General features: G+C 41.9%; 1 protein-coding gene across 1 annotated transcript; it reads left to right on the top strand.

Moving 5' to 3' along the window:
• The first annotated feature begins 548 nt into the window (after positions 1-548).
• On the top strand, positions 549-23,475 carry GRPR (gastrin releasing peptide receptor). The gene is made up of 4 exons (XM_072340993.1): positions 549-634; positions 723-1,818; positions 18,906-19,257; positions 22,420-23,475. The coding sequence occupies exons 2-4, from the start codon at positions 1,400-1,402 to the stop codon at positions 22,810-22,812; spliced, it is 1,164 nt and encodes a 387-aa protein (XP_072197094.1). The 5' UTR covers positions 549-634; positions 723-1,399; the 3' UTR covers positions 22,813-23,475.
• Positions 23,476-25,386: the final 1,911 nt, after the last annotated feature.

Raw genomic sequence — 25,386 nt, 5'->3', positions numbered from 1 at the left:
TTAAAGTGAACAAAAGTGAGCACAGGGAAATGTAAATTACAGCTTCATTTAATTCTGCAGGCTGGTTTACAAATTAACTGTATTTCTCTGCAGTCTTGAAAGTCCTTGTATACAACCATAAATTGCCTATTCGTTCTAAAGCAGTAAGGCATCAGTGCTGGTTATATCGTAATTAAGCTCTAAGAAAGCATTTTCAGACTGTTACATACTGACTAAGTTTCTCCTTGCTGTGTTAGCTGCAGTTGTGGGTGTGGTGGGTACCCTGTAAATAGTGATGATTGCACCAAATAGTAAACTTTGTCCTTTGTTATTGTTGTCTCCAAATTAAAACATGAATTAAAAGTGCACAGAGTTCAAGCTTCCTTGGCTAACTGCAGGTGCACAGTGCTAATACTCATTTGCTTATCTTAACTGTATTGCTGATTTTATCTTAATTGGCTTTATTCAGCTCATTTGCCCCGGGGGATGAATTTGGCTCCTTATCATTACGCTCCTTCACTGGAACAGTGAATACCGGAGTGAGAACAAAGCGCGATCTCATTTAAGAGGGCAGAATTGCTTTTCTGATCACATCATCCGCAGCATGAAATAAACGAAGCTTTGCTTGAGGGCGGTGACCCTCATCTCACGAGGTGTCAGAGAGCAGACTTTGTTTGTTTTGTTTCTTTTTTTTCATCTAAAGAGTTAACGGAGGTTTTCTTTCCTCGCTTTACTCCTACCAGGCAGTGAAGGGATCGTCCAGTAGGTGGCTGGCATTCCCCGGCGCTGCTGGCGGCTCCCTCGGAATGAGTGCGCTCGTGTCAGCCAGCCCGCTCTCATCATGGGAAGCCGGGGGGGAATTGACGTCCGGAAGATCCTACCTATAGGATCCGAGCCGTCGGAGGAGAAGTGTTTTTCCCTCACTTTAAATCCGGCTGTGGAGCACAAGAGCTGAGAGCTGCAGGAGTCGGGGAATGCAACGTGACTGCTGCTACTGAAAGTTATTGCTGGTTTTATATTCCCGTATTTCAGACTCTGCTCTGCTTGGCAGAGCTAAAGCTGGGAATTTAGCTAGCCTTCTTGTTGAAAATGCTTCCCACTGACTGGTCTTTGGGTTTGATGACCGGCCTGACAGAGCTGAGGAACAGCTAACGGCAAGGCAATGAGCAAAAGGCAAGTTCCAAGATTAGACTCTGCTAGAAAATGTTCTCCTTTCAGTGTACAGAAGCAGTACTGTTGAGCAATGTGTGGGGGCTTTTTGTTCTATTTATTTTTGATATGTGTCACAAGGTGATATGACTTTTAAACTCTTCTGTCTGTTTCAAGCAATCAAGCAGTGACAAATTAAAGGGAAAGAAAAAAAAAAACTATTTGAGGATTTTCAAAGAAAGTCGTCTTCCGAAAAGAGGAAAGTAGGGCAATGGCATCTGGAGAGTGTCTGCTGCTGGACCTGGAAACTGATAACTTCATCCTCTACAACATCTCTGCCAACCAGAGTGCAAATCTCTCCGTCCTCAATGATGAGTGGTTCTATCCAGCCTTCCTTTATGCCATCCCCACCATTTACGGGATCATCATTTTGATAGGCCTTATTGGTAACATCACTTTGATTAAGATCTTCTGTACTGTGAAATCCATGAGAAACGTCCCCAATTTGTTCATTTCCAGCCTGGCTCTGGGAGACCTGCTGCTGTTAGTGACCTGTGTGCCCGTGGATGCCAGCAGGTACCTTGCTGATGAGTGGCTGTTTGGCAGGATCGGATGTAAGCTCATTCCCTTCATACAGCTCACTTCTGTAGGGGTGTCAGTCTTCACTCTCACTGCTCTCTCAGCTGACAGGTAAGCTTGCTGCTGCAGCCTTGATTTTGTAAAATGCACAATTATGAATGGGTATTTTCATGTCAAATAGCTCATAAGAGGCACTTTTAACCTGATGTTGGACAAAGAGCAACTTCACTAAATTTCAGGTGGTTATCAGCACAAAACTTGAGGAACTTTGTAAATGCAGGTAACTTTTTCTAGGTTACACTAAATGTTTGTGCAGTTTAGCAAATAGACCAACTTAATTAAAAGAACACTGAGAGTAGGTCAAGTCCAGAGGGAGAGCAGTCATTCATGAAGGAAGCTCTACTAAAAGATAGTTCTACCAGAAAGGTAACTAATCCATATTCCATGATGTGCAACGGCACTGAAGCAGCAATTTGCAGTGTAGTTAGAATAAATTCTTTCTAGTCTTTTGCTTCCTTAGAGCTAATTACAAATGAGGCAATGTTTCATGAAATATGTTCAAATTATTCAAGTGAAGATGCCTGAAGTCAGGCATCTCGGTTTGCTGCAGTCAGTACATTTCCCTCTATTAAATGTTTTACCTCTTCGTCAGTTATAATTGGTCTGAACTGTTGGTTTGGAAACTTTGTCTTCCAGTAAAGTTTGGTGAAAATAATGTGCAGTAACTATGCTGCTTTAGATTATATGAGAAAAGTTTGACTCCTGCAGGTGATACACTTCTAATACTCCATCTCCGTTTTGGATTGCTGTGAGGGTCTGTAAAATTGTTTCAGAGCATTCAGACTTAAATTCAAAAGACTTTGAATCTGAATATTGTTTTGAAGCATTAAGCCTTCCTTTCCAAAAAGAATGTAGGTACTCACAGGACTGTTGTCTTTTATAGCAACTCCTGTGCTCGTCAGGGAGGCCAGGACATTTTGTTCCTAGTATTGCTAATTCAGAAGAGATTGTGGAATACATTCTGACTATGTTAAACTTAGGAAATTTCACAGAGGTAGTAATATTTCTGGTGAGAGAGATCCTTATGATTTTATTCTGCTCAAAACGTCCTGGGGGCAGTTTCTGAGTCAAAAAGAAGTGGAAATAGCCTTGTGTTAAGCAACGCGTTGCATGCTGTGCTGTGCCTCTCAACCTTCCACTTGAAAATAACAGGCACCTTTTGCTCAGTTTTTAGGGTAATTTCAGTATAATGTATGGGGTTTCAGTGGAAATAGATCACTGTGTTTCAGACACAGAGAACAGCCAATATGCTTTCTGTCTGCAGCAGCTCCATGATAACACATAAAAACAATACTGTCTGCCCCAGTAGCAGATGACAAACATGGAGATGTGCAGACAGAAGTCTTCAGGACATTTACTACGAAAGTGTTGGCAAAGTGGGAAAACTGCACAAACTCTCAAGTAAAGAATCACCTCCACTTTGTGACAGCTGGAATCTCACCTGCTCTGAAGAAAATCATAGGAAAACAATAAGTATTTTTCCAGGAGTTTTTCTGAAGGAGTCCTCTAAGTTGTTCTAAAAACTGTAGGGAAAAGGGAAATGTGTTATGAAGAAGATTACATTAGAGAGATTTGTTGCTGTCTGATTATGCACTGCATAACGTAAATACTGCAAATGCTTTTACTGAGCAGCACATCAATGGTGTTTTGTTTTTCAACCTGAAACAAATCAGCAACACAAGAAAGAGCAGCAGTGGAAGTATGGGTTTTGGTGACTTTAAATTCTCAGCTTCAGCTTCATCCAAACAGTTTTAACTCTCATGCTGCACTGGGGGCAAAACCAAAAATGTTAGAGCACGTTTTCATGCCACTTGGCCATAAGGGAGATGATCATCTGTGAAAGAAGACTGTGTTCTCATTTTCAAGTTACCATTCTACTGTATTTGAATGCATTTGCTGTCCAGTTGGGAGATAATAAAAATCCTACCTTTATTACGTCTATGAATCCTAACTGCTGCGCACTGAACCACGAATAGGTCTTATCTGTGTTTACTGAAGCCTTTGTTTTGTTATATTAACAGCGGTGCTGGGATAATTTTCTTAAAGAATAATGTCTATGTTTTATCAGCTCACGTATCACTATTCTATTTTTATTTTCTGAAAACTCTCACCCTGAACTCTGAGACCCAATATTAATCATGTCAGAATCATTAAGAAAATAAAATGTACAGGGAAAACTTCCAAGATGTGAGTTGGCTGTGAGCAGCATTATGATGCCTGCCTGGGTCTCTGGAGGGACCATCAGCACTGGGGCAAATAAATGCTGACAGTGGGACCTGTAGGAGTTCCGTGGCAGACCACATCTGAGGTAAGTTGTAAGATGTGGCCTTACAAGTGCGGTGCTGCCAGCTCAACTGTGCAGGGAAACATCTACAGGACCCAACAGGTTTAGTGGTGAGATCAGAGTAGAAGAAGGACTCCAGCATGTGACACTGTTCAGACACATCGGGCAGGAAAGCTGGCTCAGCAAGTGGCAGGAAATTAAGGAAAATCTTTGTGCAGTAGGAGGAAAAGTGGCCCATTTAATTACCCTTGTCATGGGAGATGTCTCTATTTAATTGACTGTTTCTCACATGACTGACAGAGTTTAGGCATTTGCATTTAAATTACCCAAGCTGTCAGGCACTGATCATACTTGCCCACTGTTTCAGAGATAGTAAAAAAAAAAAAAAAATTGAAATGCCACAGTGTTCATGCAGTGAAGCCTTCCTGAAGTAATGTTGTTTTTACAAGCACACAGCAGCATACATAATTGGAGTTTTCAAGTGTAATCTTTACTTTAAGCACCTCAGATTATCCAGATTTTAGGACTGGAACACTAGGAATACCTGCTGCCCCAAGCTGCTGCCAGCTAGTCAGAGAAGAGAGAGGCATTTAGCATGAGGAGACACGTGGGATGGCATCACAAACTGATGCTGGGTGGCATACCTTGCAGAGACAAGTTGCAAGCAGCAGAAGTTGCAGAATTGGAGGAGCTCCAAGGCATGAAATGAGGACATTAATAATGATAATGACTTTTGGAAATGCTGCCCTCAGTGCTGGGACTGATGCAGGGTTGCAGCAGTGCTTCTCACTGCCCTGGGTCCCTGGGAGCGGGTCACAGCTGCAGTCTCTTGATGTCACTCTGAACTCATACGTCAGTTTGTTTATGTAAGAAATAAAACAACCCTTTCCCTCAAAAAATTAACAGCAATGGAAGGAAAGAAACAGATCCAAGATTTCTAGAAAGGTGGTTCTGAACATACAAAAACTTTGCTTGTGGACTCATCCTTTTTTCTCCTTTGGATGTCTCCAGATCCCTCCTTTAATAGTGTGTACAAGTTCAGAGAAGGAGTAGTGTCTGCATGTTCCATTTATATCTCCACAAAAGGGAGATCAGGTGTGCTACCTTAAAATAAAGCTATGGAAAGCCAAACTGATTTCCCGTTGTTGATAGGATGAGAAATAAAGGCCCTAAGTTGCATCAGGGGAAGTTCAGGTCCAGTATTAGTAGGAAATATTTATACTCAGAAAGAGTGGTAAGGCAGTGGCGTAGGCTACCCAGAGAGGTGGTGGAGTCACCATACCTGGAGATGTTCAAGAACTGTGTAGATGTGTTACTGAGGGACATGGTTAGTGGGCATAGTGTGATGGGTTGATGGTTGGACTATGTATCTTTGGGATATTTTACAATTCTAATGATTCCCTGACTCTATTTTGGGGCAATGTACAATGTTGTAGTTTATTGTACAGCCTCAGGGTCATTTTAAAACGGTGGCTGAGAAAGTCACTCTCTGAGTGACCAAAACAACCCTCAGCGTGCTCAGTGTAAATAAGGAGAACGATGCCCCTGAGAGCATATTTTGGATTCACAGATATGATCTTACCCAGATTTGTCCTTCCAAACCAGAGAGGAAATACTGAGGGGCTTTGACTGCCATCCCCAAGACTTCCCTCCCAGTGGAGCACTGGGAGGCACTACTGGATCCATGCTGCTGCCATGGTGGCCCTGCCTCTGTTCTTCCTGTGCTGATGGCAGAAACTGTGCTCAGAGACACATGTGTCACTCAGCTTTGGAGTCCTCAGTACAGGAGAGACATGGATCTGTTGGAATGTGTCCAGAGGAGGGCCATAAAAATGATCCAAGGGATGGAACACCTCTCCTGTGAGTACAGGCTAAGTGAGCTGGGGCTGTTCAACCTGGAGAAGAGAATGCTCCGGGGTGACCTGATAGTGGCTTTTCAGCATCTAAAGGGGAGCTACAGGAAAGTAGGGGACAGGGTCTTTATCAGGATCTGTGGTAATACAAGGAGAAATGGTTTATAGCCTAAGGAAGGTAGATACAGGCTAGATATAAGGAAAGGGTCTTTTACAGTGACGGTGGTGAGGCACTGGCAGAGGTTGTCCAGAGATGTGGTGGATGGCCCATCCCTGGAGACTTTTGAGGCAAGTCTGGATCAGATTCTGGGCAACCTAACCTAGCTGTGTATGTCCCTATTTGTTGCAGGGGAGTTGAAATAGATGGCCTTTAAAGGTCCCTTCCAACTCTAAGTATTCTGTTATTCTAACCCTTTCAGCCAGTGCACAAAGTCTTAGATCCTGTGTTGCTGGCCACTGTGTCAATACAATATAAACACTGTCAACACACTTGTTTTTAGCTCTCATTTCCTAAGCTCCTGCATCCATCTGTACCAGAGAAACAGATCAACAGCACAAACTTTCTGAGTATCTTGATTAGCCAGAGCAGATGGCTAAAACATAATATATGCAATTCTGCAACCAGGAATTAGAGCTCCCATTCGTATCAGTGAACTGGCACACAAATCCAAGGCCAGAGTCAGTAATAATGTGTTGGAGAGTGTCAATGTTTAAGCAATCAAGTGGAAGAGAATTTGGATTACCTATTGTTTGCATTTCAGTAAAATGTGAAATCCCCAATCAGTTGTCATGGTCTCACAATATGAGGTGCTGTACCCACTGTTAGCAAGGAGACCAACTGGTTGTGGAGAGTGTGCCATCAGCTTTCCCATCAGCATAGGCATTTGAACTTGGTGTTCAGACTTGGACAATAGCCTGGCCAAAAAGAGCTGGACTGTGTAGTGAAGTGAAACGTCTTACAGGTGCTTTGCTTGCAGACAGCCTCTGCAATAACCTGTTTTCTTTTTATTTTGAGGAGTGTCTTGAGAAAGAATCCAGATCCCCCATGGACTGCCTCTCACCAGCTCCACACCTACATGCCTAGTTCATTCACACGATATGGGTCGCCAGGGGTTGTGAGGTCCTGTCCAAGCTTCTCTTTGCAATCAGCTCTGTGCTTTGCCTCTGTATCATTTGATCATTTCAAACAGGGAATTTCAGCGTCTTGAAACCAACCCGTGCCTTGGGCAGAAATGCAGGTGGTGCCTGGAACCCTGCAGCAGTGGAGCACCAAGAGGCAGTCAGCGCTACCATATTTGTGTGCTGTAGAGAAAGGCAGAAAGCTGGAGTCACTTGCAGGAAATTACCTTCTCAACCCCAGGCAAGGAATCAATTTAACCAGAATGCAGAAATCTGCCAAGCATCAAAGTGAAAAGCACTGTTAGATGTCTTCCCATCCTGTCCTTGCCTGCCCTCTGCCTATAGACTTTGCAGCTCTGTTGGAAGACAGAACAGAAAACAGCACCATGGCATCCTGAGAGCCAAAACTATTTCTTCATGCCTCCAAACAGCTCTTAAGCATGTGATTTAGTCATGGCTGGTCAAAGGATGCAGGAGAGCCAGAGAAGCAGGTGCTTGGCCAGCACTGATAGCTCCAGCCAGCCAGTTCATCCTTCTCGCCCCTAACAGCACAGAGGCTTCTGCATGTATAATAGCATTTGAATTCAAACAGATCATCTCAGTGACACTGCAAAACTTTCTGATTATTCAAACAAAAGTTACCCTTTCCCTGTCCTTTCTCTCCAGTATTGTTATTGTCACTGCTTAGAAATGTCATATTTCAAATATAAATTTGTCTGACCTCTCACTATTGTGCCTTTCTCAGTAGGATGGAAATATCCCTTGTTCCTGCTAATTTTTTCACATGAAAATACCTTCATGTGGTAATCAAGGCTCCTTGGGAGCCATCATTCAGCTAGACTAATTTAAAGCTGTGTTCTTTAATCCCATCTCCTTTTCAGAGACTGTTCAAAATGCTTCCTGGTGTTTGACATAGAATCATAGAATTATAGAGCCATAGAACACTAAATCACTGAATCACTGAGTGATAGAATGGTTTGGATTAGAAGGGACCTTAAAGCCCTGGTGGGATGCTCCCCACCAGCTCAGGCTGCCCAAGGCCCCATCCAACCTGGCCTTGAACACCTCCAGGGATAGTGCATCCACATCCTTCTTAAAAGCATATAGTAACACAGACAGACCATTCAGCACAGTCGTACCGTGCTGGAGGTACCAAAGGCACTATCACTACCATGATACTATGAACAACCTAACTTATAACAATAATCAAAGAGGTAGTGGACCATTTAACCTCATAATGGCTAAACATTTACAAAAAGTTCATAATGTCATTGCCAAGGCTGCAGAAAGGACATAAGCATCATATAAGCACAGCTCACCGCTTTGTACTCTCTAGCTCATGTGCAGGTTGCACAAAAGCCATGAGAATGGTGTGGGATGCTTCATTTTGTCAGATGGAAAAGAAGAACTCTGAAGTCTTGTTATTCTCTTCCCTTGAAAGATTCTCTTTTTTTTCTGGCTGTTTTTCTTATTTTTTTATTTTTTTTTATTTTCCTTCTTTCCATAATCTGCTGACTTGAGTGTTTTATACACTGTTTTGCACTTGTAGGAGTTAAAATGGCTTCTGTTAGACTGTGGCTGTTTATCCCGATGACTCTGAAATATTTCTTTTACAGTCTGGTCAACAGCTGTGCCATCTGCAGACTTTCCCAGCAGAGGCTTTATAGAGTGTTCAAGGCACCTGATAAACATAATAAATAGCACTGCAGCCAGAGCACCTTCTCAGAACACTGACTAGAAATGGTTCCACTCACTGCTACCTTCCCACTGGCATATTTGATGACCCACTGGGGTGACCCTGGTGCTCTAGGTCCCAATCAGCTGCAGCTCCCCAGTCTTCAACCAGTACATCCATTTTTAACCCTTGTTCCATGGGAGGGTGGCAGAGATTGCAAAGGGATGAGGGAGGGGTTGAGCACAATGTAAACCAGTGCTTCAATTATTAGATTTTTCTCCAGCTTTTTAAGATTTAAAAAACATGTTAGTACCAGTAGTTCCCCTTTCCTTTAATACCCCTAAGTGAACATTATTCAGGCCTGCTGGTGTGAAAATGTTTTATGCTGGCAGATGTTGGCTCACATCTTCCTTAATACAGCTGGTGACTTTTCTAGTACAACTGTAGCTCTGCACACATGCTGCCAACACCTCCTCCACATTTGGCCTTAAATACCTAGCCATTTCCTCTCACCCTGTCTCCATCAGTGCTCATATCTTCACCATTTAATGATTTTTTTTCATTGTTGCTCCTGGTATATTTAAAAATGTGCATTTGTCTGTCACACAGTGACCTTTGATATTTTGTTGGCTCCTCCAGCTTTTCTTATCAGACACCGACATTTTTAAACTGCAATATTTGCTGTCATTTACTTTTGCTTTTTTTCCCATCTGCTCTATATTGATTTTTTTTAATTACTTCTTTGAGGTTTTAGTGAAACTCCTTATTTTCCCTCACTCAGGACAGTTTTTTGCCTTTAGCAGTTTTCTCAGGGCAAGGTGGGGGTGATGAGGAAAGCTGGGGGTCAGCTACTGATGTACATCATTAATATTGTCCACACTACTTTTTCATCCCCAGTCTGTCATACTGACAACAGCTTTTACAAGCAGGAAGCCTGCTTCTCTTTTCTTTTTTCTTTTTTCTTTCTTTTTTCTTTTTCTTTCTTTTTTTTTTTTTTTTCTTTTTTTTTAATGTTCTTTTTCCACAAGACAAAGATAAGCACACCATGGCTGCTATAGGGTCAGGAACTGCTAATTTGTATAGGTCATTTATGCGCTCTGGTTTCTGTGTCAGAACAAGGTGCAGTATTGATTCATTGCACATCAGAAGCTGGACTTTTGGAGCTGAGAAACTGCCATTTTCAGAAACTCTGATGAAATTCTGTAGCAGAAACAGAGAGATATCCAGCAATTACCTCATACATATATATATATACATATATATATATATTTCTTTTAAGAGACTATACTTTAGATTACCTTTTATGCTTCTGAGAGAAACAAGCCTGATTGACTCAGCCCTCCCTCAGATGGTACCTCTCAGATGGCACATCTTTAACTTCCTGAATGGAGGTTGTGATGAGGAGGGGCTTGTCTTCTTCTGCCAGGCAACAAACAGGACCTGAGGAAATGGCCACAAGTTGTATCAGATGAGGTTTAGACTGGACATAAGAAGGAACTTTTTTTCTCAGAGAGTGGTCAGGCACTGGACTAACCTGCCCAGGGAGGTGGTGGAGTCGCCATCCCTGGCAGTGTTCAAGAAGTGTCTGGATAGGGAGCTAGGAGATATGGTTTAGGGGTTTCCTGTAGGTATGGTAAAGGGAGGACAGTTGGACTAGATGAACTTGTAGGTCCTTTCCAACCTTGTGATTCTATGATTCTATGACATGCAATTGCACGCATCTAGGCTGATGCCACTAAAATATTTGACTTGGGACCAACATTTCATTTGGAGGCATGACTAAGGATCACCTGCCAAGAAAATATATCCTAGGTGCAAAGGGGTCTTTCTAAGAAGGATATGATTGCCCATGGGACACTCACTATTTTCTTTAGTGATCTTTACATGCATTTTTTTTTCCATATGTATAGTTAATTTTTGAAATATTTTGTGAGACTGCCATGATTAAGAATAACACAGTCATTACTAAAGGGTTAGTATGTAAGTTTTCCTACTTGCAAGGTATAGTGCAGTTCAAAGTTCTGTGAAATACAACACCCTAATGGACACCTCAGTCATTCCTGGATAGAAATTCAGATTTCAGACTGATATAGTAGTGTACAGGTATATGGACTGAAATTTGAACGCAACCTTAAATAGTAAAAACTACACTACTTCCATCACTGCACCTTGTTTCTTTCAATTTCAGTGTTGTTAATGGGAAGAGAAAGGAAACAGGCTGTACCTGCTAATGCATGTAAGACTAGTCCATCAGAGGTGTCTTTGTGCCTGCGAGTAGTTTACTTAAGTTTTTAATAACAGGTGTTCACCCAGCAGTCATGCATAATAATGATAAATTTACTAAGTATACAGAAATCAGATAGACCTGAAATAGATTGCCAGAGTGTGCTGATGGCTTGGGCAGTCCAGAAACTTTGTGGATTTCTACAGTTATTTCTCTTCATAGCTATAAATATTCATAGTGGAAACAATAGGAAAGTTTAGGATGTAGCATTTCTCATAAACTTCTTCTAATATTAAGACTTTTACATGGTTTTCAAAGCCAAACTTTTCTCTCAGCAAAGCTCCACATGTTTCATTTGTGCAGCCTTTGCATAGCATCAACTTTTCCTCTTTAGCTTGAGTCTTTTTTGCATGGTAATTGGGCCAGTCCTGCATATTATGTGAGCAAATCAATAATGTAATACTAGCAGAACATAATTACAGATTTTCAATAAGGTTTTCATTCAGTCTGTTTGTAGGCCAAGATCAGATCAAGATGCACACAGTAAGCTTAAAAATAAGAACAAATGAACTGTGAACTATCAGGTTTTCTCCCTCCTCCATTAAAAGTGGGAGCAGAAGAAATACAGGGATGCACTGACTAAGAGGCAGGTCTTCTGTATCCCATCATTACAATGGGAATTGGTTGCAATTTCAGGAGCTCATTTTGTAGAGCTGGGTAGAACTCAGTGTTTTTACTTCAGAGCAATTTACATGACTGTTTTTGTAAGGCTTCAGTCCATTCCAACTAATCCTTGCTTTTTATTGAAGTTTTAGGTTCACATTTGCCCAGCTTCTCAAAATAGAGCTTATTTTAAACAGATCCAAAAATTTTGTACGTGTCTTTCTACCTTCAGAGAAAAACCTGATAGTGGGTCTGAAATACAACTAATCTTTCTGTCGGCCTGCTGCAGTCTATGTAGTGTGGTTGGCAATGAAGCAAAAGCAGGCCAGGTTATTGAAAGTTCTTTGGAACAATTTTCAGCGCATTTCTTTCTTTAACTATTATGAAAATTTGGAAATAGGAGCCAGGAGTTTTTCATAGAAGCAGTTTGGACAGTGTAATAGGTGATGCTATTCAGAGAAAAAGTTCCTTGACTCTAAGGTACACTTGCTAGCTTGTCTTGGAGAGACACTGTTCTGTGTCCTACTAAGGAGAATATGGAGAATTATTTTCTCTTCATATATTTCTTGCAAGTATATTTGCAGAGCCACAAGGTCCTGCTGCATGTAATATGACTTCATATTTGCCTTGGAAGGGATGTCACCAGGAACACCTTCTGCAGTCATTTACTTGTATGAAGAGCTGCCTGTGCTCCCAAGAGGGAAGGAGATTTCTTCCTCACTACCACTGTCAGCAACTGCAGTCCCGCGCTACTTTTAAAGATGGCTCAGAACATGACATCTCCAAGTTTAAAAAAAGCTGCTTTATTTGCATCCCATACTTCCCAGGTGTACAATGAGGAATGTTTAACACTGGTATTAGTTTTAATTGTTCATGTAAGGGAAGTGGGAAAACATCTAAACAAAGCAATCACAGAGGAGGAAAGCAAGCTAATGCTGCTATGGCACCATCTTCACCACACAGCATGAAGGCACCTCCCTAGAAAGAAAGTGAGACATAAGAAGTTCATTAATTTAAAATCCAAAGGAAGCCCATTTTCCTCCTGTTATTTTGTTGGTTTAATTTAATTTTTGTAGCTGTTGTAGATGGCAGCAAGTAAATTCATAGAATCATAGAATCACAGATTATTGTGAGTTAGAAGAGACCCACAAGGATCATCAAGTCCAACTGCTGGTTTCAAACGACCTTTGGAAATTCAAACCATATTTCTGACTTTTCTTAAACTTTGTCACTTGGGGCTGTGCCTACTCTCCTGCAAGCCTGTTCCATGCCCACCGCCCTCTGATGCAGAACTTCTTATTAATTGCTGAAGGTGGAAAGAAAAAAACATGAAGGTTGCACTGGAGGTGACATTTTGGGGATAAGATCCTTACTCCACCGGTGTGAGAGAAAAAGTAGTCTTCAGATCTGCACGTTTAGGAATATTCAGGGAATATGTCTTGGAGGGCAAAGGCCATTCATGCTTTAGCTGGTGTGCATTTTCTTGTCTCAGCTGTGGAGCACAGAGATGGCTGGCACTGTGTGCCAGCAGAGAAGCTGCATCTAGGAAACCTTAACTTCTCTTTGGAACCTTACCTGTTTTTTCCATGATAAAGCTATTTCTGTGTTTAAATTTGAAGTTGTGGCTTTGGGACTAACTGTACAGTATTAACCAGTGTTTGCATAGTCAAAGTTTCAGGGTACATTATGTGGTGTTAACATCCATAATATTATTGCCAATACAACGATAACGACACTGTATTTCAGTTTCTGTGACTTATTAACCTCAATGGGAAAGGTACTTACCACTGAAAAACCTTGTGCAAGTGCCACACTGAGGAGGTTTATTGTCACTTCAGTAATCTCAGCTGTGAGAAAAAAAAATGTTCAAGGAGCTCAGAAGAGATCCTAAGAGACACATATTAAATATTCTTCAGCATTGTGTGGTGAGGCATGCAATGACACTGTTTTAAATTCTAGTTGTTCAAGTAAATTCACAGAAGTAAGAAATTGTATTGTTGGGATTAGATTAAGAAGTGATCATGCATTATATGTCATTGAATTCTTGCAATAAGTATGCTGTACCAGGTCAGCTTTCACTTTCAAAATACTATTGATCCAAACCTCTGCCAGTCCCATCTGGTGGAGATATCATTTTGCAGTAAGGAGTGATGGACTTGCACAAGCCCTTTCCATAACTTGGGTCCCTGCACTGAAGCAATCCTCTGACCAGGCTTCTCCTGGAGGCCTGAAGGCAGATCTGGAGAGGAGGGACAGCACCGGAGCTGTCCAGTAGTTGAGAGGGTTGCACATCAGGATGAGTTCTCACAGCACCTCATGGACCGCTAACAGTCTGCTGAAGTCTTACAAATTGGTGCTCACACTGGCTAAAACGTCTAGCAACTATACAGGGTATTCTATGATTGTGTTAACTGCATCTCAGAGAGCCTGATGTGTAATTTCTTAGTGCGGGCTGAAATTGAGACCGTGAGACACAGGGACATGCTTGCAACCATCCTGAGCAGAAGGTCATTGATACCTTCTGTGCCAGGCAGGCTGCTACTTAGCAAGCACAGTAGGAAGAGATAAGTTCAAAGACTGAGCAGTAGTAAAGGCCAGCATCTCTTTTTTATTTTCTATGAGGTCAGCAGCCCAGTCATTTTCACCTGTGCTTTTTGACAGCTGGAGAGATTGAAGTTGACACAGATTTGTAACTATCATTCTTTATTCAACTGAATCTTCAGAAAACATACTTTTCCTTTTAAGTTTTGGTCTTTGTTGCAAGTCTTGAGTCATATGTTTGGAATCTGATGTTTGTGAAGAATTATTTTAATATATAGGGGAATTTAATGTATAGGAGAAGGACTTTGCTGAAAAAGGGTAGTAACATATCATTCAGAAACTCAACATGAGAGCAAACAGAGGTGATGAATACACAGCCATGAGTAGATTTACTACAGACAAACTGAGATTTTGATTATATTACTCAAATTCTGTATTTTAAGTATGGGAAAGTTAAGTACCTAAAAATTACTCCTAGGTTTACACATCAAAAATGAGTGATGAAACTAGTTATCTTACTGCTTGGTCTCTGCTTGTGGAAAGAAGAAACAAGGGCAACTCCAGAGGAATTATCACCCCGTTCCTCTCAGGTAGCTATTTCTGGGAAGAAATTACCTCCAGAGTTGTCTTTTACTCTTCACTGACTATAGAGGGCACCTAGGCTGATGCCCTGCCGTTGGGCAGCTGTAGTAGTTGAGATGGATGGTATCTCCATAGTCTAATGCAGACACAGAGAAATAGATCTGATTCATTCTGTTTCAGCCAGTCCTCAGCTCCTTAATCTCAGTCTGCTCCTTTCTTAGAAGACTTAGCATGTTATGAAGAGTTAAAAAAGGAAAAGGACCCGGGGGTGTTAGATGACAGCAAGCTGAATGCAAGCCAGCAGTTTCCAGGTGGCCAAGAAAACCAGTGACATATTGGCTCGTAACACAAATAGTGCAGCCAGCAGTAGCAGGGAGGTGAATCATGCCCCTGTACTCAGTACTGGTGAGGCTGCACCTCAAGTACTGTGTTCGGTTTTGGGCCCTGAGAAAGACAAGAAAGACATAGAGGCCTTGAAGCATGTCCAGATAAGGAAAACATAATGGGAGAGGAGTCTGGAGCACAAGTCTTATGGGGAGCAGCTGAGGGAACTGGGATTGTTCAGTCTGAAGAAGGGAAGGATCAGGGGAGAGACCTCATCACCCTCTACAAAGTGCCTGTAAGGAGGCTGTGGTGAGGTGGGAGTTGGCCTCTTCTTTCAGTTAATAGCAATGGGATGAGAAGGAATGGCCTCAGGTTGTGCCAGGGGAGGTTCAGGTTGCGTATTATGAAACATTTATTCTCCAAGAGAGTGTTAATACAGTGGCAGAGGCTGCACACGGACATGGTGGAGTCACCACCCCTTTAGGTGTTCAAGAAATATTTAGGTGTGTCCCTGAGGCGCATGGTTAGTGGGCATAGTGTGATGGGTTGGTGCTTTCACTAGATGATCTTGGTCTTTTCCAACCTTAAAGAGTCTATGATTCTATGAAAAGACATTTGCTGTAAGTGTAAATGGCACATTGGCAGTTTCCCATAACTCAAAGGGCAGCCTATCTCAGAAAACTGGAAGTGTTCCAGAGATTATAAATTCCTGAGACACTGATCCCAGCTGATCTGACTGTGCAAAGCAGTAAAATGGTGCTCAGTACTCTGACAGAGAACTTGGCCACCATCACATCCAGACAGCACAAAGCTCACTACCAGTGGGAGAGATGCAGTGTCTGCAGAACAGGAGAGAGCCCTGTTCTCAATTGCACTGGACTGGACGTTTAGCAGGAAATGTAATAACTAGGACTTTCTTTGGGCTTGGGGTTTTTCGGTGTTTGAGAATTTGGGCATGCAACTGATATGAAGCTGATAGGGGACAAAGAAAGACTATCTCATTGAGAAAGAGAAATTGGAGTGGACAAAATTGTAGAAAGGTTCAGAATAGCATTTGATATATCAGCAGAAAAGACAGAGTCTGAAAAATATGTTTAGGTACTGTTCAAAACCAGTCAACCTTGTTGTATTTCTTAAAAATTTACAACTGGATTATGAAACTCAGGGTTGATTCTGTCATTTAAACTGCGTGGAAAAATAAACTCACAAAGGATTTTCTGACACACACACACACACACACCCCCCTCCCCAGCCTCAGAAACCCACAAGGAGTAGCAGCTTTTTCACTTCAGGAGCATCGAACACAGAAAGATCTTACAGCACTGGCTCCAGCCCAAGGGGTCTGATCACCCACGCACGACCACCCTGTGCCATCAAACAGAGCAACCTTCTGCAGCCACTGTCCAGAACCAAAGCCAATGTGAGAAGGCAGAACTGACCTGGGGGTGTGCCCATTGATCTGTCTGTAAGGCAGCTGGAAAAGAAGGCTCCCACCTGATCAATACCAAGCAATTAAGCATTAGTACTCAGATGAACACAGTCACTGAAGGTTTCTGAATAAGTTATCCCACCATAAAAAATGCCATGGAGACAGTCAACAAAATAATTTGATTCTGTCTTCAGACTCCTAAGGAAACATGCACCTGTGTTCCTACGTCTGACAAACTATACCTTCAAAACCTGTTTTTTCTTGCTTTGTTTTTCCTGTCTCATCTTTTTGTGCTTTTGACCTCATGATTTGCCTCTACAGAGAGCTCTTTGCAAGTAATAGGACTCTCACATCTTCTTTTATATCTGTTGTAGCAGGCTTTACAAAATATACTAAATGCCTAATTATCAGTGCCAGCATTCCTAGCCATTTTTCATTATGTTCTTTCAAAATTATGTTGTTTGGAAATGACATCTCCAATTAAAATGTACTAATAACTTGGAATGGATCAATTTTCTGTCTCTCTTCAATTTATTAATGTTAATAGAAATTTAACAGACTCTTTCTCAGTATACTTCCATTCATTCATGCCACTGGAAATTAATACTGGAAAGTATTCTCTCATCTGGCTATATGATATCCAAAAGAACCCCTGAAGTAATTACACTAACATGCCATGCTCATGAGCGTATAATAAACACCTACAGAAATAGCTTTGAATTAACTAAATTTATGAATATATCATAATTTTTTTCCTTTTGTGTTTATGTTCTTTAGGCTTTACTGGAGACATTCAGCTTGTGCTTCTGCCAAATTTCTGGTGAAGCAAACTGCAAACTGAGCTGGTTTAGCTGCATTTTTTTAGTAATATGTCTGACTCATCCATTCTACTACTGCAACATTTACAACACCATATTTGTGTATGTGCCATGGTTTTCTTCACCTGAGATTATGATCTTGGCCTGGAAGATTGCACTTTTTAGTATGACACCACTTAACCCCCATCCAGCTTCAGTGTGCAAGTTAAAGAGGTGCTAAGCAAGCCTGGAAAATACTATTTGACTACTGTAGCTGTATAGCTAGAGTAAGGAGGAGTTGGAGGTATTGAGAAGAAGCAGTTAAACAGAAAACTAATGAGGAAAGTGCTTGCAGTCCATTAAAGGAAAAATCATCTATGTCAGGCAGCCGTGAAACTGTACGGAGAAACACCAGTAGGTGACGAGATGATGTCCAGAAAGGAAGGAAAAGGAAACAGAAAAGGAGAGGGAGGGAGAGATGATGAGGAAAAGGGAAAGGGGAAGGGAGAGATGATGAGGAAAAGGGAAAGGGGAAGGGGAAGGGAAAGGAGAAGGGGAAGGGAAAGGGAAAGGGAAAAGGAAAGGGAAAGGGAAAGGGAAAGGGAAAGGGAAAGGGAAAGGGAAAGGGAAAGGGAAAGGGAAAGGGAAAGGGAAAGGGAAAGACAGAAGGAAAGGGAAATATTATTGAGTCCATTGCCTAATTACTTCATGGCTAACCAAAAGTTAAGAGTATATTAATGAGTGCATTGCACAGATGCCCCTTGAATACTGACAGGCATGGGACATCAACCAGCTCACTGGGAAGTCTGTGCCAGTGTGTCATCATCCACAATGTAAATGTAAATACCAGTATGTGTGTAATTATGTATGTTTGTATGTACAGAAATATAAATGCCTATGTAAACATATGCGTATGATGTAAAATACACATACACAGATATAGACACATATACATACAAGTGCATACATAGAGGGAAAAAGAAGGTATGTTGAACAGGATTTTGCTTCTATCTAGAAGCTGAATATGTCCTGTAAATAGGGCAGTTACCCAGTTAATTCATCCAATTTCCATCAACAAGATCTTTCAGTGAGTTGTAAACAGCTGTAATGCTTTTCAAGAGAAGTCTATGGTGGCACATCTTACCCCTGTCTGGACGCATAATTATTAATGCCATGCAGCACTGTGCTTTGTTGGGTGAATGACAAATTAAATAAACTCAGAACCAATACACATCAAAGTGGGTGGACTCAGAACAGGTGGCACTGGTTAAAAATGAGAAATTTTTTGAAAATAACAAAATATAAAATTATGACTGTTTTCAGTCTTGAGTAATTTAATTTTAATTTTTATCTTTATCTTTATCTTTATTTTTTTTCTAAATGGAAGGTATCTGTTAAGTATAATCATATAATCATAGAATCATAGAATCATAGAATTACCCAGGTTGGAAAAGGCCTTGAAGATCAAGTCCAACCGCAGGCTAACCTCAGTACCCTAACTCTAACAACCCTCTGCTAAATCATATCCCTGAGCACCAGAGATAAACAAAAATGCAATGCCTTCATTTTAGAAATGAGTAGTGTTGATATTAAGAAATAATTTATTTCTCTCCTTTTTTTTTTTTTTTTTTTTTTTTTTCTTTTTAGGTATAAGGCTATAGTAAGACCAATGGAGATCCAAGCATCCCATGCACTGATGAAAATTTGTGTGAGAGCTGCTATAATCTGGATTGCATCCATGCTGCTTGCCATCCCTGAAGCAGTGTTTTCAGATTTACACCCTTTCCATGACAAAGGAACTAATAAAACCTTCATCAGCTGTGCTCCTTACCCACATTCTGATGGGCTGCATCCCAAAATCCACTCAATGGCATCATTTCTGATCTTTTACATCATTCCTCTGTCTGTCATTTCAGTATATTATTATTTCATTGCTAAGAACTTGATCCGGAGTGCTTACAATATCCCTGTGGAAGGAAATGTGCACGTAAGGAAACAGGTAGAGACTTTACTTTCTTCAAAAATCCACAATTCCCATGAACCAGTAAAGAGAGATCGCATAGGGAAAATTACTAAAGCAAATTGCAGCTGCTGTGCTAATTTTAATAGATTGTCATAAACTATGTCACAACAATAATCTAATTTTCCTAAGTTTAGAGACTTTGGCAGGACAGTTACCATGGCACAGCAGAGGATTCATGCCAGTGTCTGGGAAGGTATCAACTAGGATGCAGAAGGGATAAAGCTGGTGGTGGTGTTGTGAAGTTGAAGTTGAGGGGTAACACAATGGTAAACTTCTCAAAGTTTTCATGTCAAAAAGGACCTAAGAGAAAGACTTCATTAAGTGGTCTCTCTTCATGTAGAGGGAAATGCTGGCTTTCCAGTTCAGGTCTCAAGGCTGAATGGGACACAGCAATGGGATGTCATCTGCTGCTGTTGTTCCATGCTGGTGAAAAAGTACAGGCTGGAGATGGACTGGGGAGGTGGAGGCAGGAGAATGGTGACAGATGGAAGGTCATCAGGAGAGAGAATAGCATAGGATGGTGAGATGTCCTAACAGTTATGCTGAAGTTTCACATCTTGTAGAAGGTGTGATCTTTGCAGTGTTGCAGTCCAGGCTGAAATATCAGGAGAAAAGGAGAAGTCCAATTTCTCTCCCTGAAACCTTTCATTTGCTGTATTTCTTCTTCTTAAATTGTTTATTTTTCTGTGGTCTTCAGAGGAGATGATGTTGATCAGAAAAGCCATCCCACTTACTAATGATCCAGAGTGGTCAGTCTTCCAGTCCAGCAGGTGGTATCCTCAGCTTTCACCTTAAGACTGATCTGACTTACATATGTGTGACATTTGCTCTGGACTGATGCAGACTTTTAACCTTCCCTTTGTAACCTTGAAATTAGGGTTACCTCGGTTATTGTCATTCAGAAGTATTTGTTTTATTTTTTTAATTCCACAAACTATCCCATTGCAGAGCTCACAGTCAAGGAATGCTGGGAGTCTCATGCTCTGGTTGAAAATGTGTTGCTGAAATTGTGTAGATCCTACACAAAATGAGGTGACTTTGCTAGGATTTGGCCAATGTAAGTCCTGGCTTTCTGCTAGAGATTTCTCACTCTTGCCTAGTCCTTTTGTAAACCTCTGGGGAGAATGAAAGTCATCTCCTATGCTCAATCCGAATTCAGTATGAGTAACTGAATGCTTCAGATGCTTCATGCTTCATGCATAACATGGAATGAATCTGAGTCTTGGGCTTGTCTAAGCAAGAAAGCTACAGCAGGGCAACTTGTTTCTGAACAACTTATTTGCCTTGACAGATCCCCTTCCTTTCAACTGAGGGGTCCTTCAACCAAAACTAAACTGACATAAGCCATTCTTCAGCTGAATGAGTGTCCATGTAATTGCATCAGGCTGACGTCTCCACCTCAGGATGACATGAAACAGGCATTTCATCTCCTGTAGCCTTCTGCTGCTGAGGTGAAACAAATGTGTTTTCTGCCCATGAGATGATGTGTGATCCTTGAAACCCTTTTCTCTTTGTCTCTTCTGAATGTGTATAAATCTTTCTTCCCTGGAGATCATTTTTTCTGCTGATTTAACAACCATTTTGATTAGTGACAATAAAGTGAGGAGTAAAAGCAACCCTTTCTCCCTTTAGTTTTGGGGGAAAGGTCCACAGAAAGCAAAAGGCCAGGCTACAGTTGAGAACCACCAGTCCATCATTCCTGTCTTGCAGTGCACCCAGGAGCTATAGGTCTTCATCTGAAACAACTGATATTGATTTCTTTATTGTGTTGCTTCCTTTCTTTATAGTGCAGATGTGGCCTCAATAGCTCTGTATCAAATTAAGTGTACATTTAAAAGAATATATGGCTTAGCCGTGCAGAGCCTCTTTGCAAAGGATTTAATTTTCAGCCCACACTCTGGAGACATTATCACCTGGTAAATGTCAGTCCTTCCCAAGCACAATGGCTAATTTTCAGTTGGTGCCATTACAGGGGCACAAAATAAAGTCAAAATGGGCACTTCAGGTCTCTCCTGTCTACTCCCTGCTTGCAGCTGTCCTGATCAAAGTCAGGCCTTTGTCAGCTGCTGTTTCTGATCTGCTTGTGCAGTTCAGAAGCTGAGTGAGGATAGAGGGTGGCTGGGAACCTGGCCTGGCACCACTGCCTCACCAGAGCAGGAACAAAGGCAGAGGGAATGGGGTTGGGGAAAGTTTCAGGCCATTCAGGTTATGCTCAGGTACAAGGAGCAGGCTACAGCAAATCCCTGAAAGTGTCTGAAAAGAGGCACAGGAATTACCAGACATGAAAGCATTATGGTATGTGAAAATGTAGTGATGTCGTACCTGCACATTTCTGGCTATCCTCTTCCAGCCAGCAGTGTAGCCCAGCAGGTGTTTGTGGGTAACTCTGTCCATCCTCTCCTTTAGTGTGACCTTTCTTATGACTCTCAAGTTTGTCAGGAAGAAAGATATGTTTTTCGGTGGCATTGTTATCTTAGCATGCAGCACTGGTGGACAAAAGTTCAAGTACAGTTTACCTCAGCTCCCCTTCACTGAGCGGTACCTTTGAGTTGAGTCCAAGCCTTCATGTGTAGGTAAAACAAAAATGTGGCTAGTTTGTGTGAAGGTTATACTGCATGTTGGCTGAACCATGAAAGCACCTTTCCCTTGGGTAAGTCCAGTTATGTTAAGAGAGGTGATCATTCAACTTCTCACCACATACATCCACTTGCTCCTTTTGGCCCCAGCTCTTCCAACTGAAGGGTCCACATTGCTGCTGCCTCAGTGTTTCTATAAGTGTAGAGTGTCCTCAGTTGACATCTCCAGCTCCTTCAGCCTCTGAACACTGCACTTGGTCTTCAAGGGCTGTGAGCTGTTGGCAGCACATTTGTGTACATATACCTCATGATCCTAAGGGAGAAAGTCCTGCCTCTGTGCTCTGTGAAAAATCCCAGTCCCCTACTCTATTAATAACAATATTAATAATACTAATAACACTAATAATATTTTTTATTATAATGCTTACATCAAATTATACATATATTGTATGTGAATAACTAGTGCAGTGGTCATTTGCTAACTCCTAAGGTGCAGCACTGGGAAAACAGCTACTTGCCCAAACTAGGGACTACTAACCTGCATCTCTCTTTCTTTTTCCAGATTGAATCCCGTAAACGCCTGGCCAGGACAGTGCTGGTCTTTGTGTGCCTCTTTGCCTTCTGCTGGCTTCCCACCCACATAATCTATTTATACCGGTCCTACCACTACTCAGAGGTGGACACCTCAGTGCTGCATTTTGTTGCCAGCATCTGTGCTCGGATCCTGGCATTCACTAACTCTTGCGTCAACCCATTTGCACTCTACTTGCTCAGCAAGAGCTTTCGGAAACAGTTCAACAACCAGCTATTCTGCTGCAGAGCTCGTCTCCTCATCCGCTCCCAGAGCATGGCCAGGAGCACCACACGAATGACCTCCCTCAAGAGCACCAACCACTCTCTGGCCACATTCAGCCTCATTAATGGCAACCATGTCTGCCATGAGGGCTATGTCTAAAATACATAACTGGGGACAGCTGCATAGCATGCCTAGTGCAGCTACTAAATTCTTCTCTATGGGGATAGTGAGTAGTGCAAATCTCCATGCATGCACGCATACGTGTGCAAGGAAGTTTGATGCACTCAGAGAACTCAGGGGAGCTGGAAGCACCCCACATCTCACCCTGGGCCGCAGCATGTCTGAAGCAGCAAGTCATTAGCACCTGCCCATAAGGGTTCTTTGAATGGGCTTTGTGGCTTCAAGACCTGATGCTTTTAACAGGAGTGAAGTGAGGGTCTCAAGATCAAATCTAGTTTGCCTCTGATGGTTCTTCATCTCCTGCTCAGCACAGAACTCAGACATATTTACAGCAGTGACAAAGACCATACCAGTCCTAAAAATTCATCAGAATGGTTGCATCCAGCTGTTATCAGCAGGACACTTTTTGACACCAAAACAAATCTTTTTAACTAAAGTAAACAGGTTTTACAAAGGAGTTCGTTGTAGGTCATTTACAGACTTTTCAAGTATTTATTAATGTTATGAGTACAGTATTAATTAATGGTGTAAAAGATATCAAGAGTTTACTGGGGTATGTTGGTAGCCCCATTTGAAATGAGCATTGTCTTGCACGACGTCAATGTGAAAGCAGTAATGTGAATAAATGTGAGTTGGAATATGTTTGCAGTTTTCAAATGTGTGCGCTTTTGCCATGTCACAGAGGAGAGAGCATGTCATTTTCCAGGCATCAGAACTTCTCTCTTCCTGCCTTCAAGATGTGAGATAGTGAACGTGTTTCATCACCTGAGATTGCAGCCTTCCAATTCTTGAAGGGAACTTATAAACAGGAGAGAGATTGAGTTTTTACACACACAGTTAGTAATAGGGCAAAGGGGAATCATTTTAAAATAAAAGAGGGGAGATGGAAATTAAATGTCAGAGGGAGATTTTTCACTGAGGCGCTGGCATAGCTGCCCAGAGAAGCTGTGGTGTCCCATCACTGGAGGCACTCAAGGCCAGGTTGGATGGGGCCCTGGGCAGCCTGAGTTGGTGGGGGGCAGCCCTGCCCACTGCAGGGGTTGAGGCTGGGTGGGCTTTGAGTTCCCTCCCAACCCAAACCAGTCTGTGATTTTATGATTATGTACTACATAAAGTTTAGCTGGGCCCAGAGAAGGACAAACAGAAAATGAAGCACAGCTTCAGTAGCACTCTGTGAAACGTTTGGTTATGCAGTAGAAGCCATTAGCAATGCAAGGACTGATCTCCAACCCATCATTTTTTTCCTTCTGTCTTTGCAGAAGTATGTGGAGACAGAGGGACAGAACTAACTGGCAGTCTGGCAAGTCAGGCTTCCTGCAACATACACCCTCCAGCAGATACTGTGCCAGGCACCAGCCATCCTGGAAACGAGAGCACTGAGTTCTGCCGATAACTCTCAGAGCATGTGGACTACAGGACAGGCAATGAAGCTGCATGCGTGATAAAGCAAGCTGCTGCAAATGAGGCCATAAAGCAATCCCCGTAGTAGAATATTGAGTTTTTAATGGCTCTCATCCTCTTTGATAATGATCCATTTTTTCTTACCATGGCAAAAGAAAAATGAAATCTGGAAAAAACTTTGTGTTAGGCTTGAGACGTGAATGTAGAAAAGTCATATGAGTACAATGTGATCAGCCCCAGCCTGAGCCCACCTCCTTGCCTTGGTTTTAACTTCACTGGGCTGCCTGAGATCCTCACTTACTGCAATTTTCAGCAGGATGGTGCTTTCCCTGAGCTTCCATGTGAAGCTCCTGATAGCCAGCATGATATGTGACAGCCAGATCAATCTGTGACCATTTCAGAGAGTTTGGTCAAGATCCCAGCTGCTTATGACATTTCCAAATGGAGAGAGTGCATGTATCTGGACTTAGATTTTTTTCACTAATATTTTCTTCAGCTGTATAGGAATCTAATCAAAGGAAGGGCATGTTTCACCACAGCTGCACTGATGGTGCTGCTTCATATGCCCTCATGACCAGGAGCAAATAACAGATTACTCTTGCTTTATGAGAGACTTCAGTAACTTATTCATATTTACAAAGGAAAGGAGAAAACATGGCTCTGATGTGAACAAATTGCAAACACGAGGGAGAATGCTGGCTGCGGCTCCCTCAGGGCTGCACTCAGTGTGACTACACTGCTTTGAGCACAGCAGTGTTATGAAGATGCAGCACCATGGAATTAAATGGGTGTTGTGGGTTTCAACCTTTTCTTCCTAACAGAGCTAGTGACTCCTCTGAGGAAATGAAAGAGAGGGGTCTGGCTCCCATCTGGAAAGTGCTATCCAAAAATACAGCTGCAGGTGTCTGCACAGACATACCATTGCTTCATTTCCTTGGTATTCCTTTTCTTCGCTTTGTTTTCAGAGCTGAGAATCAAAACCTTAGAGGGATCTACTTGTAAAATGCAAACCTTCCATCAGAAGCTAAAATACCTACAACTTCCCAGGATTTCCAGCAACGTATTCCACAGAGGAAAATTACAGTATAAATTTTCATGCGGCATTTTATTCAAATCCCACCACACCTCCACCCCCAGTCTTGTATCTTAAAG

The sequence above is a fragment of the Excalfactoria chinensis genome, chromosome 1 (assembly GCF_039878825.1).
Source record: "Excalfactoria chinensis isolate bCotChi1 chromosome 1, bCotChi1.hap2, whole genome shotgun sequence".
NCBI lineage: Eukaryota > Metazoa > Chordata > Aves > Galliformes > Phasianidae > Excalfactoria > Excalfactoria chinensis.
This window is presented reverse-complemented; position numbering and strand designations above follow the sequence as displayed.

Excerpts from the sequence above, each read along its gene's own strand:
- GRPR (XM_072340993.1), top strand. The coding sequence starts at position 1,400 with ATGGCATCTGGAGAGTGTCTGCTGCTGGACCTGGAAACTGATAACTTC. Across the intron at positions 1,819-18,905 it reads ACTGCTCTCTCAGCTGACAG|GTATAAGGCTATAGTAAGAC; the intron begins GTAAGCTTGCTG and ends TTTTCTTTTTAG. Across the intron at positions 19,258-22,419 it reads ATGTGCACGTAAGGAAACAG|ATTGAATCCCGTAAACGCCT; the intron begins GTAGAGACTTTA and ends TTCTTTTTCCAG.